The sequence below is a fragment of the Papilio machaon genome, chromosome 6 (genome assembly GCF_912999745.1).
Source record: "Papilio machaon chromosome 6, ilPapMach1.1, whole genome shotgun sequence".
NCBI lineage: Eukaryota > Metazoa > Arthropoda > Insecta > Lepidoptera > Papilionidae > Papilio > Papilio machaon.
Window position 1 is genome coordinate 197,894 of NC_059991.1, and position 17,877 is coordinate 215,770.

Below are 17,877 nucleotides of genomic sequence, written 5' to 3' on the forward strand. Positions count from 1 at the left end.
TCGATAACATTTTATACGTTAATAATTGTGTTATTAATGACAAATTTAAAAATGAAATAAAGTAGAAGCACGTCATTAGAAGGCTGTGAGCGGACGAGCTGAACACAAAGTGGAAAGATTAATACCATGATGAATAACGCAATGAATTTTAAACGGTTTAATTAAACATCCAATCATGAAAATGTGTCGCTGCAGCGCCACCTACCGGTACCTGCATACTGTGACAATGCGCTGTGAACGACAACCTCGATATATGCACTTACTGTATACGATTTAATTACGCGCAAAGAGCGAATTATGTGAAAATACTATGGGAAATTTCGTAAAATAGATGTAGAAAATAAATATCTTTTAAACAGCCATTAACAGATGAAAGTCAAGTTGGATATATTGGTTGAGATCGTCTTAGGACGACATGTACAGATCAGATTAGTGGAATATATAAGAAGTATAGCATGATATTAAGAGCACCTTAAACCGACGTGCGTGTATTCGTAGATATATGAATGTGGTGAGAAGTGTTCTTGGGTTAGACGCGTTAGTAATATTATTGTTTGAAAAACAGTTAAGAATGTGTATATTATTGCGATTAAATAGATATCCGTGACAAGCTGTACACTATTGTATAACAGACAGACGGTTGGTAGACTTTTTACTCTATTTAATGGTAACAGACAGTCGTTGTCTGTCTTTATAAAAACTAAGGTGCAGTATTTAAGTCGGCTGCAGACAATAAAGCTGCCGCAGAGAGCCACGGCGCTCAGTCAAACCGCGCCCCGGGGACTCGTGCTGCGCCGCGCTGGTTAAATGATAGCGTCCGGATATGCTAATTAATTGGACCTTCGTAAAACCTGAACACTAGTAGATTAAGTTATTTTCTTACAGAACAATAGTTAACAAAACAGATAGTAATTGAATTGGAAAATTATTTGAAGCTTTATAGATTGAAACCAACCTTATACCTAGTCATATTTTGACCAAACTATAACAAGACAAACCATCGGTGGCTCAGTGGTTAAGCACTTGACTTTCTATCTGCAGGTCCTGGGCTCGAATCCCGGTACCAATTTGTTTTTCGATTTCTGATTTACATATGTAAATTTATCAGACGTTCTTACGATGAAGGAAAACATCGTGATGCAAACTGCACATATCTGCGAAGAAATTTAAAGACATTTGTGAAGGCAATCCGCACAAGGCCCTCCTCTAACTTAGGGTAGGCTCCGAGCCCATCAGTGGGGGCGTTTAGTAAGTTGATGATAACAAGATTGGATCATACACAATACTTGTACAATTGTTGTACTTTGCCCACTTTATTGTTCTGATTTTAAAAAAGTACTCTATTATGTAGAAATTTCATTAGATGCAGAATCAATGATGATATCGCTGATTATGATAATAAAGGAATGCTGTGAGGCGCGAGAGATACGAGAGGTGTCAGCCACTGGTGGCCCGTAAAATGAAGCGGCGTGATAATCTCTCATTAAGCAAATTAATGCCATAGTAGCACAAATAGCTCCCGGTACTAATTTGGCTTGTATTTAATTTTACCCGGCTGAAAAAGTATTGAGAAGGTACATTTGAACGTGTGTCAATTTTGTAATCCCTATAAATATAATGTCTGAAGTGGCTGCAAATAAAATTTAATGTAGCGTAATATTCGAAGTCCTATTAACAGTATGATTATCGATTTTAATTTATAAATAGTAAAATCCAAAATTATGTAATGTTTACCTGAGAAACAATATCAAGTTGTGATGCAACTTTTATTCGTACCTATAGATAAAGACATGTACATTTAGGTACTAGAAATTACTCTTGTATTTCTGTCACGTGCGACGCAGGCAGGCTGGCACGCGAGCTGCTTCGCCGTCGCCCGTGTGCAGCGACTGTCTTATGTATCCTCAAACTGCAAACTAACTTTATATACATACATACATACATGGACATATTCTGACTTAAACATACAGTTTTAAAAGAGATGTACATATTTTAAGTTCAGCTGTAGGATATTTACTATGAAGAAAGAATTTGTAATTTAGTAGAGCTATGTAAATGTATGTATGAAATACACCGACTTTGGGCTTACAACCTAAAAAACACGGTGTTTGGTAAGACGGTAACGCACAAGTAATCACTCTGCTATGTGGGTGAAGTAATGCCTCACATGATATTCTAGTTTCATACAAAGGCGAACAGTAATGCAATACAGTAGGACAGTGCAAGACTGTTACACGCAATCCTAAATGTACTTTCAAACAATATCACTGCACTGCCCGGCGTATATTTTCAATGTTCCGCCCATGTGGAAAATGTATATTAGTGATAGTGTAGTATAGAATGTAGACAAGTGATGTTCGAGCGAAGCAGACAGTAAACACGACAAGGTTGACATCAGCGCCGCCTACCGGCCGCCGTCGGCGTAGCGGAGTGACGGAGTGATGCCAAGTGAGGCGAGTGCACCCCGATAATGCCGCATTCAATGCACGTCACAATGCATTAATTTAAGTCATTGCACATCGTAAATAACTTGTCGAACAATGATATATCATAAAGTATACTTTACAATATTAATAAAAGCGAATGTGTGTTGATTAATGATATTTTTGAATGGTACCGATACAACTAGAATGTTATAGCTCATGTTTTAAAAGTATTATACACTATTTAAAAATTAAAATGGTAAAGTAAAGCGTTAAGGAACGGCTTCTAGTGCCATATCATAAGCACGAAGTAAGTAAGTTATGTATAAATAATGTAGTATTGTAGCGTTCTCTAGACACTCATTGGAAATGCCACACGCTGTAGATTCTCTCATTTGTAAAGCTACGTGCTTTAGACGAGAGTGTACGAAATGCTACACGCTACGATAGTGACGATCGTTTTAAATTCTAGAACTCGTTACTAGACTTGTAGTCTGTGTTCTATATAGTTTTACAATCAATTCTTTCTCATCAATCATAGTTATAGTAGTGGTTTATCTGACACTGTACGGTTCGGTTATTTTCATCAGGCGGATTAGTTTCAGTGACGTCACATGAAAGCACTTACTTAGCTAAATTGCCATCATATCTTCAATGCCTATTATACCCACTTACATACAAATGCACATGGCTTGCCAAGTAAATAAACCTGACATATTAGCTTATTATTTAGAAAGTCGATAACAACTTTATGTTTTCAAATTTTTTTCGTTGTTCGATTTCTACTTTGTTCTTTTTCAGTTGTAAATTACCTTCATATTTTAACAATACTCCTTTAAAAGTTTTGTAAAGAGATGAAATGAACAAAGTCCAGGAAATAGAAAAAGTTCGCTTGTTTCCTTCGCCAATGAAAAGTTATTTTCTCCAAACTTTACTCAAAGGAACGTTTCTAACACGTACAACTACGTAACTTTACTTCTAATGTTTATGTAAATTACTTTTTTGTACGTTTTGACATATCGAACACTTCATTTATGTGAACTCTTTTGATGAAAAATGTTACACAGATTACAGTGATAGGTAAGGTCTGCAGAGCTCAATTTATTTTTTAAAATCTAAAACTATGTTCTCTTTTCGTTTATTACCAGTATTTTAATTATAATTAAATCAATATGTGAGATTTAAAATATAAATAATGATTTTATAAAACACCAAGAATCGCCATTAATATCTCATCGAACTTTTACCTTGTCCTAATAATATTACTTGTATTAGACAACGTTAAATACATATCTTTGTTCACTGGAGTTGTAAATCTTATTCTTTAGTCAGGTCAAACTTAAGACGATTCTTAAAAAAGCTTCTTTGATGTTTATCTTTGAAGGGATAATATCATATTCTGTATAATATAATTGATCCCGAAGATAAATCTGATTTAAAGGTTGCCGACCTTGTTATTAAATTTTATAACAAAAAGAAAGCTCGCGCTGTTGAAAAAGCTCACGATATTATTCAAACAAAAATGATTACCGCCACTAAAGATATTAATTTTATTGGTTTTCTCTGAAGTTGGAATAAAAGTAAGATTGAGTTGAAGCAACCAAAATAAATGTAGTCCCGTTGACAAATTATATTTTCCCCTTTTTTACTTTTAAATATTTATCACAACAAAGGTGTGAAATTTTTTTGCATGAAAATATAAATAATTGAGTCATAGGTTTATTAAATTCATTTAAAATTAACAACTCGAAGCATATGAATAAATATTGTTTTTATACAGTTTTACTATAATACTATTTGAACAAATTAGTTAGATAGCGCTATACGATAATTTAAAGTAATACTAACGAGGAAAAATGTTTCGAAATGCAATAATTAATGCGCAAGTTAATAACGCGGCTAACATTAACAAATATCTGGCATAGTCTAAAATGTAATTAGTGCAAAGGGAGCACATTGTGGAACGTCTGCAGCGGTCAGCGGCCAATATGTTCCCGGCGTTATTTAGTTAAATTGAACCTTACACCTTAATCAACAACGTATACTGGAGTTAGTTCAAATTAATAGCTCAATGGATAGCACGCGATCGGTTAAACTGTACGTGTAAACTAATTGATTTACTGTTGTCTTTATTACAACGTTTCTCGAATTTTCATAACAGATAAATATAAGTTGAGTACAAAAATAAAATTAGCTTGAATTCATTTTGCAAATCCTGTCCAGGTATATTTACAAATTCCATGACACGAATTATTACCGAAATCAAAATTAAAAAAAAAACAGTATCTAGTATTTTCGTATAAAGTGCAATACAGTTGATGTGACCACGTAATTCTTGTTCTGCGAAATAAAATGCAAATGAAATGTTTATTCAGGTGAATAGATTTATTGACTTTATAACATAAAGGGTGTTGATATAACGTAATATGTTAGCCCAGTATATCAAGAATATTCCTACATAGTAAAAATTTAAAATATTTTGCATTACTAATATCTGCTTGTCTTAACTTATTACTTACTTATATAGGTAATAAGATCAACATGTTTATTCGTATCACCTTTGTGTAACATATCTATGTTTTTATTTCCGCAACTTAAAGTTAATTCGACGTTAGTATTGTCGTGTGTGAGTAGTGAAGGAGTGGAGGGAGTGGAGGGTCGCGAGTGCTGCTAATTTCCCGTGAGGTGAATATAAAAACGTACGGCGTATTGTTCTCTGTATTATTAATGTTTTAACAATAAAATGAACATTGAAAGTGCAAATATTATTATAGTTTACAAATATATTACTTTTCAATCTGAAGAATAATAATATCTTATCTTAGTTATTGCAACATAATGCATTAAACAAACAAGATACGTTTTAAGTTAGTACGTATATTCTGTACTCTTTGGACAAAAGTCCGCCAGATTGTGGGTTTGAATTGTTATAAAGTTTTTTTTAAAAGTATTTTATACACATTTATCCGCAAAGCATAATTTTATAAAACAACTTTAGCTAATTTTGCCATGAGAACAAAGTAGGAGGTACGATTTGTTCAGGCATAGATAGCCTCCTCCTACACTGAAAGTTTTAAAATAGGCTGCGATGGAAGAATGAGGATATATGCGAGTTTTCATTATGTTATTCTTTTATCTTTTCTGCTCGTGTTTCACATATTTTACACGTCGAAAAATAACCAATAATATTATAATGTGCGTGGCCGTCCATCAAGATTTGTATGTCGTGAATTAATTGGCGCATCTGAGAGATAAATGCACAGCGCAAAACAGATAAAGCTGCCAAATGCGAAAGTTGTAAAGAATAATCGGCTCTTTCTACATACCTGTAAGGCTCAAAATGGCGTGACTGAACAAATCACTTGACACAGCCGCGGTGCGACTAAGAGTATACGCTAAAGTGAGGTGCGCTAATTCCCTTCATTAATCATTTCGCAGAGGCATGATGCAGCTCGCCGTTTATTCTGTACGTACGTCACAACAACTACCTACAAATATTTCAGCGCTTGCACCAAATTTAACTTGTGCTGCTATTTGCATAAAGAGTATAATGGTCCGATACGTTTGGTGCATGTGTTGATATCATTGTTGACGACTGTTCATACGGTTGCGGGCTTAGAGCACAAAATATAGGCAGCTTTAAACCGGAACGTGTGCTATTTTATACCGCGCTATCCCTTTACTAAATAGGATTAGACGCGATCCCGCAGAACAATTTGCGTTGCTAGTATATTATCAGATCAACAGCTCGCTGTGTTTGTGTTCTGACCGAATTTGATATTTTATAAGGGGTGGAGCTTTCTGTGGAGATGGTGATCGTAACTTGTACAAGGACCCTTTAATTTTTTGAATAGTGTATAAAATGCGCAGTATTAGTTAACACAGCTATGGGCGGCCGCAGTCGTGTATAAATTATTGCTCAACGGCAGAGCTTAATCTGTTATTACAACGACTTTGTCGCGTCTCACGAATGGCTTTTGTCTCTTAAACTACGAGCTTTTAACTTTTAAATTCTTCTCATAGTAATCTCAAAGCTTATTGTCTTTACATTTATTAGTGCTTATTTTCTTAATAGAATATTTAATTTGTTATCTGAGATAAATGGTACTTTGTGTTGAATAGAAAACTAATTACGGTCTTATTTACTTTTGACGACGAAGCTTTCTGAGAATTTTTTTTCAATTTTATTATGTGAAAGTACTCAGACAGCTTTGATTTTGCAAACAATTTAATTTCAATTTTACTAATCATCGCTGTAGTCAACAAAAAAATCCATTGTTGTTTTTCATGTCATCAGGATTTTGTTGTTTTGATGAGTGCGTTTTAATATTAATAGATGTTGCTAATAATAATAAATTGTGCATTTCCTATACATGTTAAGTATTTGTTTTAACAATCCAGTTGTATAAATAATATAAGATTTCTGTCAACTTTGTATTAAATTACAAGATGAATACAATGCAGGTATTTATTTATTATGTACAATTTGCTCAAAGAATATATTTGTCCGTTAAATTATTCCAGAGATTAAAGAACAATATGTTAAGCTGAAATTAATTTAAACCGCCGCTGCATTAATGTCGCTTTTGCGCGGAGAATTACACAATTTGCCAGATTTGTGCGTAAACACAAATACTAGTAAGCGTATTAGCAGCGCGCTTAGCGCTTCAGCCGTGTGCAGATCGCCCATAGCCGAACGTCGAGCGGTGAGCGCCAGCCAGGTTAACTGCTCGTTATATAAGTTCAAATTGCTGTGACGCTAATTTGTTCTAGTTAGTAGATAATTTTTCATCAATTGTTTGAAAAATCAAAATAGTATAGTTAATTTAAATCTAAAATAGATGGCGTTGTTATGAATTATGTATTTATTTTGATAGTCCTCGTATAATTGTTAAAAAGTGGTCTTAAAACTGCTAAAGCCTTTACTAAAGTAAGTAAAATACATAAGTCTGCAAGTTAGTAGAAATTTTTAATTGGATAGATAGAAACTTGAAAAGTAAATAAGCGTATTAAAAACTACGGTTCACATATAGCAACATTATCTGGCAGTTAATGCAGCAACAAAAGTCTTTGTTCGTGAGTGACGGTGTATATTTAAATCTTTGCAGCAGACAATTTATGCAAGTGTGCGGGCTCTAGGTGGCGCTGTCACAAAGAGGTCACGGCACGGTACAGAGGGTTGCAGATGCGCATTTTACGGCACGAGCCACTTGCATATGACAATTTGAGCCAGCTTACATCATAATGTATCTCTTTAAAATAAACTGATGTATTTGTTTCACTGTATATTTACACTATGTTGTTACTAAAATAAAGAAAAAATATTTATAATTGAATTAATGAAGACTCAATTCCCATTCACACGCAATCAAAAGATTAGTACTTAATAAGAATGCATCTTTAATGGATTTCCGAAGTAACTACGTAGTATTATTTTACTTGACGTAATGTGCATGTACAGAAAGTTAACTGTAAATTTAAGTTTTCCTTGTCAAAGTGAAATACGCAAGTGTCAAAGCTAATAGCAGTTAACGTAACGTTATTTTTATCGCGATTACATTTTATAGCCGAAGGCAGTCTCGTGTAGCTCGCGTAGCACGCGTAGCGCGCTTCTACGAATATCGTTCACAACTCGCGACATTTATTTCATACAGAGAAATAATCGACATCATATGAAAAATATATTATGGAAGAATAAACAGGGAAAATAATATTTTGTGACAACAACTATAGTAGTTTATAACATTTAGTCAAATGTTTATTTGAGCGTAATCACAACTTTATTGAAACGGCAATAATATTGTTTGGTTACAGTTATAACCATTAAATTATTTATTTATTCACTCTATACCATTTACCATGATACATACTTTAATTTTTATTATTTATTTGCGATATCTAACTATATTTATTTCTAAACTAGCTGTCACCCGCGACTCCGTCCGCGCGGAATATAACAACGTAAAAAGTATGCCAAATCTCCGTTTCGGAGATACGTTCAAACAAACATCCAAACATTCATATGTATAATATAAGTAAGATATGTCACTAATACACATGTACTCAATAGTATATTATTATGATGTCATGACAGCTGTAGACAATAACGTTTTAATTTCCGTCGAGTCTGCATGATTAAGTTCTAAGGGTCTATCGCGAATATATGCGACATCCGTCTTCATAGAGTCATCAGCAAAACATAACATTAACCGTATGAGATTTGTCGCTGTCCTTACGTTTCGGTGGTAGAAAATTATGTTCTACTGTACATTGCTAACAGATCGTTAGAGGGGGCCGCGGCGGCGAGGGGGCGCATCGGAGAACAGACGTAGATGGGGCTTTGAGAAACAAAACGCTCGGTTAGTCTGTGGCAAAGAGAATTCGTCGCGGGTTACGGCTACTTAACTTTTTGCTTTGAACATACAAGTTATACACACTTCAGGGAATACTGCTTTAAACATACAAATATTTACTTTTTACTTCTTTTCAAAACTTAGTTTGAGTGAATACTTTAGTTTGTAATATAAAAATAATTTTTACGCTTACATTGAAGTGTAGACAGAGGATGCGAGAATTATCCTTATTTCTACTACTTACATTGTTTCATTGTCTAATAGAGCAACGGCCATTTTTCTAGAATGGATCTTTTACAATAAAACAGATTTTTTTTCAGGTATTGCATTGAAGAAATTATTAAGTATTTAGTGTGTTTAAGTTGAAATGTTGGTTTACATTTTGACAAAATAATTTGTTGTTTTATACCTTTTGAAACTTAAGGAAACTAGCTGTTGCAAATACATCAAAGTTTTTAATTAGGGTCACAGCAAACTACTTTAGCCGCGGCGCAAACTTCTGCGGCGTAATAAATAACATTCAACTGAACTCGTGCTTACCAACTTATAAAATTCATTTTATGACTATCTGCGGAATTTATTGGCCAACTTTATCAAACAAATTTAGAATACATAATATCGTTTTTACTCTTATTCTATGCAAAGTAAAATTTATATCGAACAACTTTTACGAACCTTATTTATAGAGGTCAGGTTAAATACAATTATAGCGTATAATTTTTAGGTTTAAAAAGCGACATATTTTTTTATTGATCTAGCGATTGTGTCTATTGTAGTATAGAGATATAATAATCTTATCATCTTCATCATCTAACTTACCTCATCCCACTCACGTAAGGTCGGCGCGTCAGGTTTTAGTTCTCCACATCGATTTCTCTCATCTCACTCGTCACTCCCTTTTTTAGAAATATAACAATCTAATTCTACAAAAGCTCGTATTCATTTATTTCCCTATTTTTCTTTCTTAATACGAAATGTTGAAATTAAAGTAAATATTAAAAGTAAGACACTTTTATTTATTACCAAGTATTAATATCAAAGCATTTGCTGGAAGTTGTAGTAAATGTGAATTTTCTTTGCTGGCGATGTTTTATTGAATGCACCGTGTCCGGCGCCCCCCCGCGGCCCCCCGTGCGCCCCGCGGCCCCCCGCGGCCCCCCGCGCGCCCCGCGGCCCCCCGCGGCCTCCGACGAAGCGGCTGTTCAATTGTTATTTATACCATGCCATTGATATTTATGGGCAGTGTGCTACTGCTGCGCTGCGACGGCCGCATCAAAATAAAACTACAAGAATTTTTATAAATCATAAATGTGCAATGTAACTGCACATTTCTTTGTTCATTTCAGTTCCAGATATCATTCTCCTGCCCTAATTTATTTAATACGTAAATGAGCAAAATTATAAAAACAACATTTTGTCAATATTTGAAATATTTTAATTGTAAAATTAAATATATAATTAAGCAGCGGGCCACCAGTACATTGTAATGCGTGCGTAAGCGGGCCTCAGGTACAGCAGTTTACACACGAGCACAAGTTGAGTGTAAGAGGGCGCTGGAGTGCTGTTGCTGGAATTCAATTATCTTCTCGTCTCGCCTCACAACTATCCACTTAATTAAACCACTCAAAGAAGCCTTATTTAATACAAATGTTCGTTTAACACGAACATTGTGCGTTAACTGTTTAAATCCAACTTGGTTTCATTGAAGTATTTGAGAAGAAGGTGGAGATTAACTTTTGTTAAAACAATTTACTTATCAAGTAGAAAGTGATTAAATTTGCATTCCAAGTGTCAATATCGGTAATGAAATGCTAATGTATTTTAAAGTTTACTTGTAAGTGAGACATACATTCATTAAATAAAATTTTTGTAATAAAATAAATGTTATTTAATAAAACCTTATTTATTTTGAACAAAAAATAAACCGATAAATAGAATTCATCTATACTCGTATTAACAAAGTGTAGTTGTCGTGTAACAGAGTGGCTCTTAAAGCAATACGTTCTTTTTGTAGTGGGAACACGTCACGAATTTCCCACGCGACCAATAAATCTAAAGGTGCGGTTAGTACAGACCGAACTCTGTAGGATGGTTTTCGAGAATATATTTACGTACAGAAAATAAAATATACAATGATGGAGACAGAAGTAATAATTACCGTGTCTATATAACATTTTGTTTCTGTTTAAATTGTAAACATCAGCACGGCCACTAAAATCCGTTTATTCATTTTGATTATATTGTTAAACTAAGTTATATTAAAATACTATGGTAAAACTGCATAATGGCCTTTCTTAGGTTATATTAAAAAAAGATCTCAGTCTTTACATAGAAATAAATATTTTTGAGAGTGCATAACGGTTAATAAAACTTCCTTATCTCTACAGAAAATAGATTCAAAAGATTAAACAAAGAAAATTGTAAAGCTTTGCTTCAGTATAAGTTGAAAGTGACAGAAGAAAGTCGCAATTAAATCTCTTACGCCTCAGCAATTAACATAATTCATTGCAGAGAGGCACAAAGTACGACCTAATTTATTAAAAGATCTTATCCCCTTATGGACTTCCATTTCTGTTAATTGTAAGTGCAAGACCATTAATGCTTCATAACTAGATAACTGACTCAATGGAAGACGAATGAAGCATTCGTAACTTTGTATTTGCTAAGTTAGTATTACCAGCAGTGACAAGAAACATATGCAAAAGTTAATTAAATAATTAATTTTTCGAATAAGAGTACAAATATTTATAAAAAAATCTAATTTTCCAATTTTAATTTTTCATAAGAATTTGAATCAAAATTGTTCATTAACTCTAATTTACATTGATTGTTACAGATTATATTTTAATTCATTGTCCAAATTGCACATAGTTAGCAATTTGCCGATGAGCATAGATATTAGTATGTTAGAGATATCAAAGATTTCTGATAATGGGCAGGTATCAGTAGATATCGTGTCATATCACCTCGCAAATGGAATTGCATCGTATTTTCAATTAATTAATACAGACAAGTAAAAAATATTCGTCTCGTATTTATATTTAAATAAGACCAACATTACAGAGGATTAACAGGAAAAATCAGTATAAAGATATTGAATTGTTTCATTACAAGGTGTAGGGCGGATTAATTTGGTGAAACAGCTTAATCGAGCGCAAAGTATTCAATTAGCGCGATCACTCCACTCCTCTCGTTCTCTGGAATATAAACTTTGGAATGTGTTAAATATATTTAGGAACCAAATTTTTTGACAAGTTTTTAACTGTGGCAGTTAGATAGTACGAGTAAACTAAGCTTTGAGAAAAATAACCCAGTTATAATTTAATTTAACTAACAGAGTACTAAATATTAAGATATTATGTATATTAGGTCTATGAAATTGTTTAAATCAAATGTTAGCAATAGTTAAGTGTCCTATGAACATTTGCAAATTGCAATTGCAGCATTTGTTTAAGACACAACATATACAATTTTCCATTAAAATATCGATGAAAAGGCGACAGCCATGAGGTGAGATGTGGTGTGGCGGTGTGAGGTATGACGTCTCACCTCGCGGATGATGTTCATTTCAAACCGCACAGGAGAGGGCCTCATTAGTATTTACAATAAGGTCCATGAGGGCGCACACTCAGCCACGAGCAATGCGCTTTTCATGTTCTCGTTATGATTTTTACTTGCATTCAAACAATAATTTGGTGTCAGACATTTCTAGTGTCAGGGTGAATGTTGAATGCGCTCTTCGGGATTTGGACCGAGTTACTTGTTTCATTTTACACATAAGTGTGTGCTCAAATAAACCAAAAAATTACATTTTGTTTTTGAATTCACACAAAAAACTGTTGAACAAGCTGTTCAGACTATTGAAACGTGTTGAGTATTGTCAATTTATTAGGTGGAAGGGAAAATGATAAAAAAAATACTATTAATATTTTTTCATAATTATCATAAAACACATACGTGAGTATAGTACAGTTATTCTTTTAATAACACACTTTTTCACTACGGCAAAGGATTTCACACTCTAAGGTTTTTATTTTCAAATTTTGAAAGTGTAAGAATGCGTGCTATTTTGTAAATGCGAAAATTGAACCAAAAAGGATAGTTATATTTGGATCTGAATTGACTTGATCTTGAAGTTAGTCTTATGCTTCGTGGGTTTTATTTTTTCTTTTGATTTTCTCGTTGTAAATCTGAAATAAATTTATTGTTATTAATAACTTAAATATTAACGTATTTGTATGTACAATGATCATCAACACCAAGCGGTTATCTGTGTACTTTCTGAAGTAAATTTGAAGTATTTACATATATTTATAGTACATATTTATTTTTAGTTTATTTAAAAAATAAATATTTCATTTACTTTATTCCCCCAAGTTGGGTTGGCGACAGGCAGGCGAACGGCAGTAAAAAATAAACCAACACATTAAGACCTATAAAACTTTGTGCGCCGAGCCCACTTGAGTGGGATGAGGCCAGGGAGATGATGATATGCATGTATTTCTTATCCACTCGGATTTCAGCTATCATAAATACCTCCATGCTTAAATTATCGTCTGCCACAAAATGTTCAGCTCGCAGCTTACACCACTTAGTGCTTACAAGTTTCTTCCATTTAAACCAACCTGTGCCATAATATTTCAATTATTAAGATGAGGACGCTGAGCAAAGTGGCCTCAGCAAGTACAGCGAAGGCGGGCGCAGCCTGTCCAAGCGCAAGGGCGCGCGGCGTGCTGCCCGAGCAGGCCGGCGTGGGACCGCTTACCCGGCCCTGCGCCGCACGCACGTGCCCGCGCTCTTGCAGACGCATTAAACTGCAACCACAAATTTTGATATCCAAATATTTTATCCTCAGTTTCTCTGGATTTTAGAAGTCAAGTTTTCTGTAGTAAATACAGGCTAGAGAGACTAGTTACTCGTCCTTTTTATCATCACCATACCTCCAAACAAAAAACTCTTTATACGGGCTTCGTTTCTGCGCCATGATGTAGACCTGCGCGGGCTGCATCATCTGCAGCGAGCCCAGCTTGCACAGCTCTGTATCGTCGAACGTTTTCGATATCACTTGGTAAGCTGTGTACGGCTCCGTGTGGTAAGCATAGGCTATCGTTAGAAATATATTACGTATTAAGAAACGCAAATCATGTTCATTAGATCAAGCGATTCATTTTTATTCAAGCCACTTAAAATATGACAACAAACATTAATAAAACACTATTGTACGTTATCTACGTCTGGGTAATAAAGGTTCTTCAAATGATTTATAATTAACTAAACATAAGATGATCGAATTAATTCTCACCACCAGTCCGCACTAGTTCTATTCCGGTGTTGACGGGCTGCAGTAAAGGTACTGTCCGTTTCGCATTTATTACCTTTTTGTTTCTTAGTTCGTCTTCTTTTGGGTTTTTATAACCGCTGTAGTAAAAAAAGCCAGGATTCTGTTTGGAACAGAATTTAAAAAAAAAAACGTTGAAAACACATTTTTTTCATTATCGTAATATAATTATTTCTACGTACATCGAGCCATCCTCGTGTGTATCCAATGTCTTCAAATATAAGTTCTAAGTCACTGTTCATCAATGTGTCCAGGTCGTGTAGAGTGGGTGCGGCGGCGTTGAGTAGCCACGAGACCACGCTGCTAGTGTAGTAGTTGTAGAGTAGCATGCTTGTCAGACCAACTACAAGAAGTATGAGGCGTCGCCCTGTTCAGGTTAAAGTAAATATTTCGTAAAACTGGATGTGCATTTTTTTTGTTCTATCCTATCACATTAGTGCAAATACTTAACTGTTATACTTTTTGAAAGTCGGACGTGACCATGTTTTGGTTGAAGTTTTGGAAACAAGTTTGATTATGCTTGTTCCTCCTTTGATTTTGAATATTTGATAGAAATATAAACAAGTAGAGTAAAAATGCAAACAAGAACTTTGCTAAAACACGTACTTACCTTGACTAGAAAAACTTTCCTGTAAGATTTGAACTCCGTCTTCATACTCTGTATACATAAAAAATAAGTACATAGTTATAATAAGTTACACAATAACGTATTTTTAAATGGTAATTATTCTACATCTTACCACACCGTTGTTAACGTATTTGTCTGTAAATAGCTTAATCATTAATGGCGGTTTATTATGAGAGACAGACATATTGACAGTTTAGATATTATTAGTTAACATTTTGCGAAGCGTGTTTATGGTTGCAAATAGAAGTCGAAGAAATGTTGCTATATACTTACGATGGTTGAATCTTAGATGTAATGTGAAATATTAAGTTTTGTGAGCAGATCACTTACCTTGTTGGCACGTGGTAGCGAAAACACTAAAGAAAGCGTACACATGGGGCTCTGGTCTTGTCTCAAGACACGCGGCGGCGGCCAGCACAGCTACGCAAAGGGCGCCAGCTGCGCAAGAGCACCACCAAACACCCGGTGACATCGGAGTTAGGAAACGGTTTTCGTAGTCCCCCACACCCTTATCCGGTATTAGGTAGTAGAATTTTGTCCTTAAAGTTATACAAAAATTAAATTTGTGTCTTATCTTTTATTATTTCATGATAATTATCATCTGACCTGAATGTAGCACTATGAGAGATAGGGAAAGAAACATACTTCACTTGTGAAAATTAGTACAATCATTTTGGCTACAGGCTGAAAGCCAGGCGATGAATTGAATAAAAAAATACCTCTTGAGTTGTCGGGTGAAAATTGTTTCTATACTTCGCAATTTTGGGTTTTTAAATAATGTTATACTCGTATATTTTATCGTAATTAAAGTTCATACTTACTCAAGGGTAGTTGTAGCAGGGAAGAATACATCGACCCAATTAAGCCACTTGGGAAATATCCTCGCACACGTACAAGATATGTCTTGTTCGCCCCAGAACAAGGAATTAGTGACTGCCTGTTATACATATATATATACAGTAAAGATCAAATGTTAATCTAATTTAATATGACTATACGAAGTGGAATTAAAGGTCCTTAAACATATTTACCAAAGTAGAATTTCTCTCCGGTGAGCCAATCCAGCGTCCGACTATGGTGTAGTTGAATCTGTAACAACAAAAGGCAAGTACAACTCTTTGCCCGTGGGTCTGTATAACCGCGGTGACCACTGTGAAATATAAAAATGACACGCGCTTTGTTTTGGCAGAAGAAACTCACGGTGCTGCCGAACTGAGAGCGTTTAACAGTCACTTAAGTAGTCAGTAGATTTCACATAATAAGGGTCTCACATAGTGTCCTCTAAGGAAGTCCCTCGGTTACTAACCTGAAGTTATGTTGCTGTATGAGCACATGCAACAGCTGCGCGACCACCTTGGTCATTGCGGAAACGCCGGGCGTATAGCCCAGCTCCGTCAACATCGCCGGTCTGAACACTTTGGGACGCTCCAAAATCTACAATACAACATGCTTTAGTCAATTGTAATAAAATGAACTTACTAATGTATGTAAGTAATACTTACCACTGACACCGCTCTTAATGTTAGGTTGTGGAAATTCCAGCGATCTTTGTATTTGTAATTGTTTGAAAAAGTATTTATTCCTACGAAGAAAATAATTTATAATACTAAATTGCGTCGGTGGCTCAAGGGTTAAGCAGCACTGGACCAGCGCGGTTGACTAACACCTAGTCACCTAAGGGTGGGCGAAGACCTAATCACCAAGTTAGGACTTAGGGTAGGTTCCGAGTCCTTCAGTGGGGACTTATAGTGAGCTGATTTTAATTTAAGCAACCCGCTTTAAGCACACTAATGAGCCCTAGATTGACTAAAAGTAAATGTCTGTGGTTAAGAATGATGTGAATCAGTAAAACCTGGCATCTAATTACAATGTAAAAATATACCATATTTTTTACTCCATGTTCCATAATGTTGCAACTCTAGACCATTTCCTTGAATTTTGCCGTAATTAAATATATCAATTAATTCATAATAGTCCCCTGTAAGGTTGATGAGATTAGAAAAGACGAATAAGTTACGACTAAAAAAATAGTAAAAGAAAAAAAAGCTCTTACTAACCTCGAAAATCTGCAAGAACAATATCAGTGTTAACGCTTAGATTAAGTTGGAGAAAGAAATGTATAGCGTCCAATTCTCTTTCATTGGTTTTATTTTCTGCGTAGTTTATAATTAGCCAAATATGAAGGGCGTCGAATAAATTATTTCTTGAAGCCTATTGTGAAATATTGAATTACTTATCATTTAACTTTTTAGTACGAAAAGATAAACAAGTTTTATTCGTACCTTAGTGAGTAATGATTTTGCTTTCGTACAAGATGCGTCCAGATAAATTCCTAGAGGAATATTTGATTGTGTTATTGCTGGCTCTAGACGCTTAGTTTCCTCGTCAATCATAATCACCGAAGTTCTTATTCCTTGGTCAATAAAATTGCCAACTATGTTCTTAGTTTCTACAACATAATGTGCAGTAACTAAAATGTACAAGATTATAGCAGATATACCGAACACCTTAGTTTATATACTATCTAAAATACTTAACCTACCTGCATACGTATTACAAGATAAATAACTAAGATGCCGCACATCCCTCGATTGGAAGTAAGCCAGCGACAGATCAGCAATCAGCGACGGAGATGTCACCACAACTTCCAGCTTTACTAACAGATATAAGAGTGGCAGCATCTGAATCTTAAAATCAAGACATTACTATTTAATATTATTAAATAAAATTTAAATTTAATAGCGTTGTTTTTGTTACGCTCACCTCCATGTTCGTATTCGGAGTGGCAGGCATGTGTAAGACTATAAATTCAAAAGTCAATTCTCATTTTGTGTATGATTTTGACAGAGGTCGACAGAGAGCAGTGATGGACAAATGGCGATTAAACGACGGCCTGCAATTACATTGTTATCCTGTCAATCACAGCGCCGGCGCGGCGGGACTCGTGCAAGTTTTAAATATTGTATGTAAAATGTCATTCAATTGGACAGAGCGACCTTGAGAGATATTGCAAATGCTCAGAGAGGAAAATTATTTTAATTTTTTTGCTATTTTTTATTAGTTCATTTTGCTGTACTTTGGTTTATGGTTTAGTTATAGTATTTTAATCATATTTGCATTGATATTCTCACATTC

The 17,877-nt window shown here is 34.7% G+C and overlaps 1 protein-coding gene across 1 annotated transcript; it reads right to left on the reverse strand.

The window, feature by feature from the left end:
• Nucleotides 1-12,878: 12,878 nt before the first annotated feature.
• On the reverse strand, nt 12,879-17,511 carry LOC106711999 (ionotropic receptor 75a). Its single transcript, XM_045678379.1, has 16 exons — nt 17,506-17,511; nt 17,285-17,429; nt 17,025-17,212; nt 16,800-16,953; nt 16,625-16,720; nt 16,245-16,324; nt 16,049-16,176; nt 15,774-15,831; nt 15,564-15,679; nt 15,073-15,281; nt 14,725-14,772; nt 14,297-14,481; nt 14,079-14,217; nt 13,717-13,879; nt 13,402-13,590; nt 12,879-12,966 (listed from the first exon to the last, which is right to left on the reverse strand). Exons 1-16 carry the CDS (start codon nt 17,509-17,511, stop codon nt 12,879-12,881), a joined length of 1,992 nt encoding a protein of 663 aa, XP_045534335.1.
• Nucleotides 17,512-17,877: the final 366 nt, after the last annotated feature.

Excerpts from the sequence above, each read along its gene's own strand:
- LOC106711999 (XM_045678379.1), bottom strand. Across the intron at positions 17,213-17,284 it reads ATCTTGTAATACGTATGCAG|TTACTGCACATTATGTTGTA; the intron begins GTAGGTTAAGTA and ends TGTACATTTTAG. Across the intron at positions 12,967-13,401 it reads ATTGAAATATTATGGCACAG|ATTTACAACGAGAAAATCAA; the intron begins GTTGGTTTAAAT and ends AATTTATTTCAG.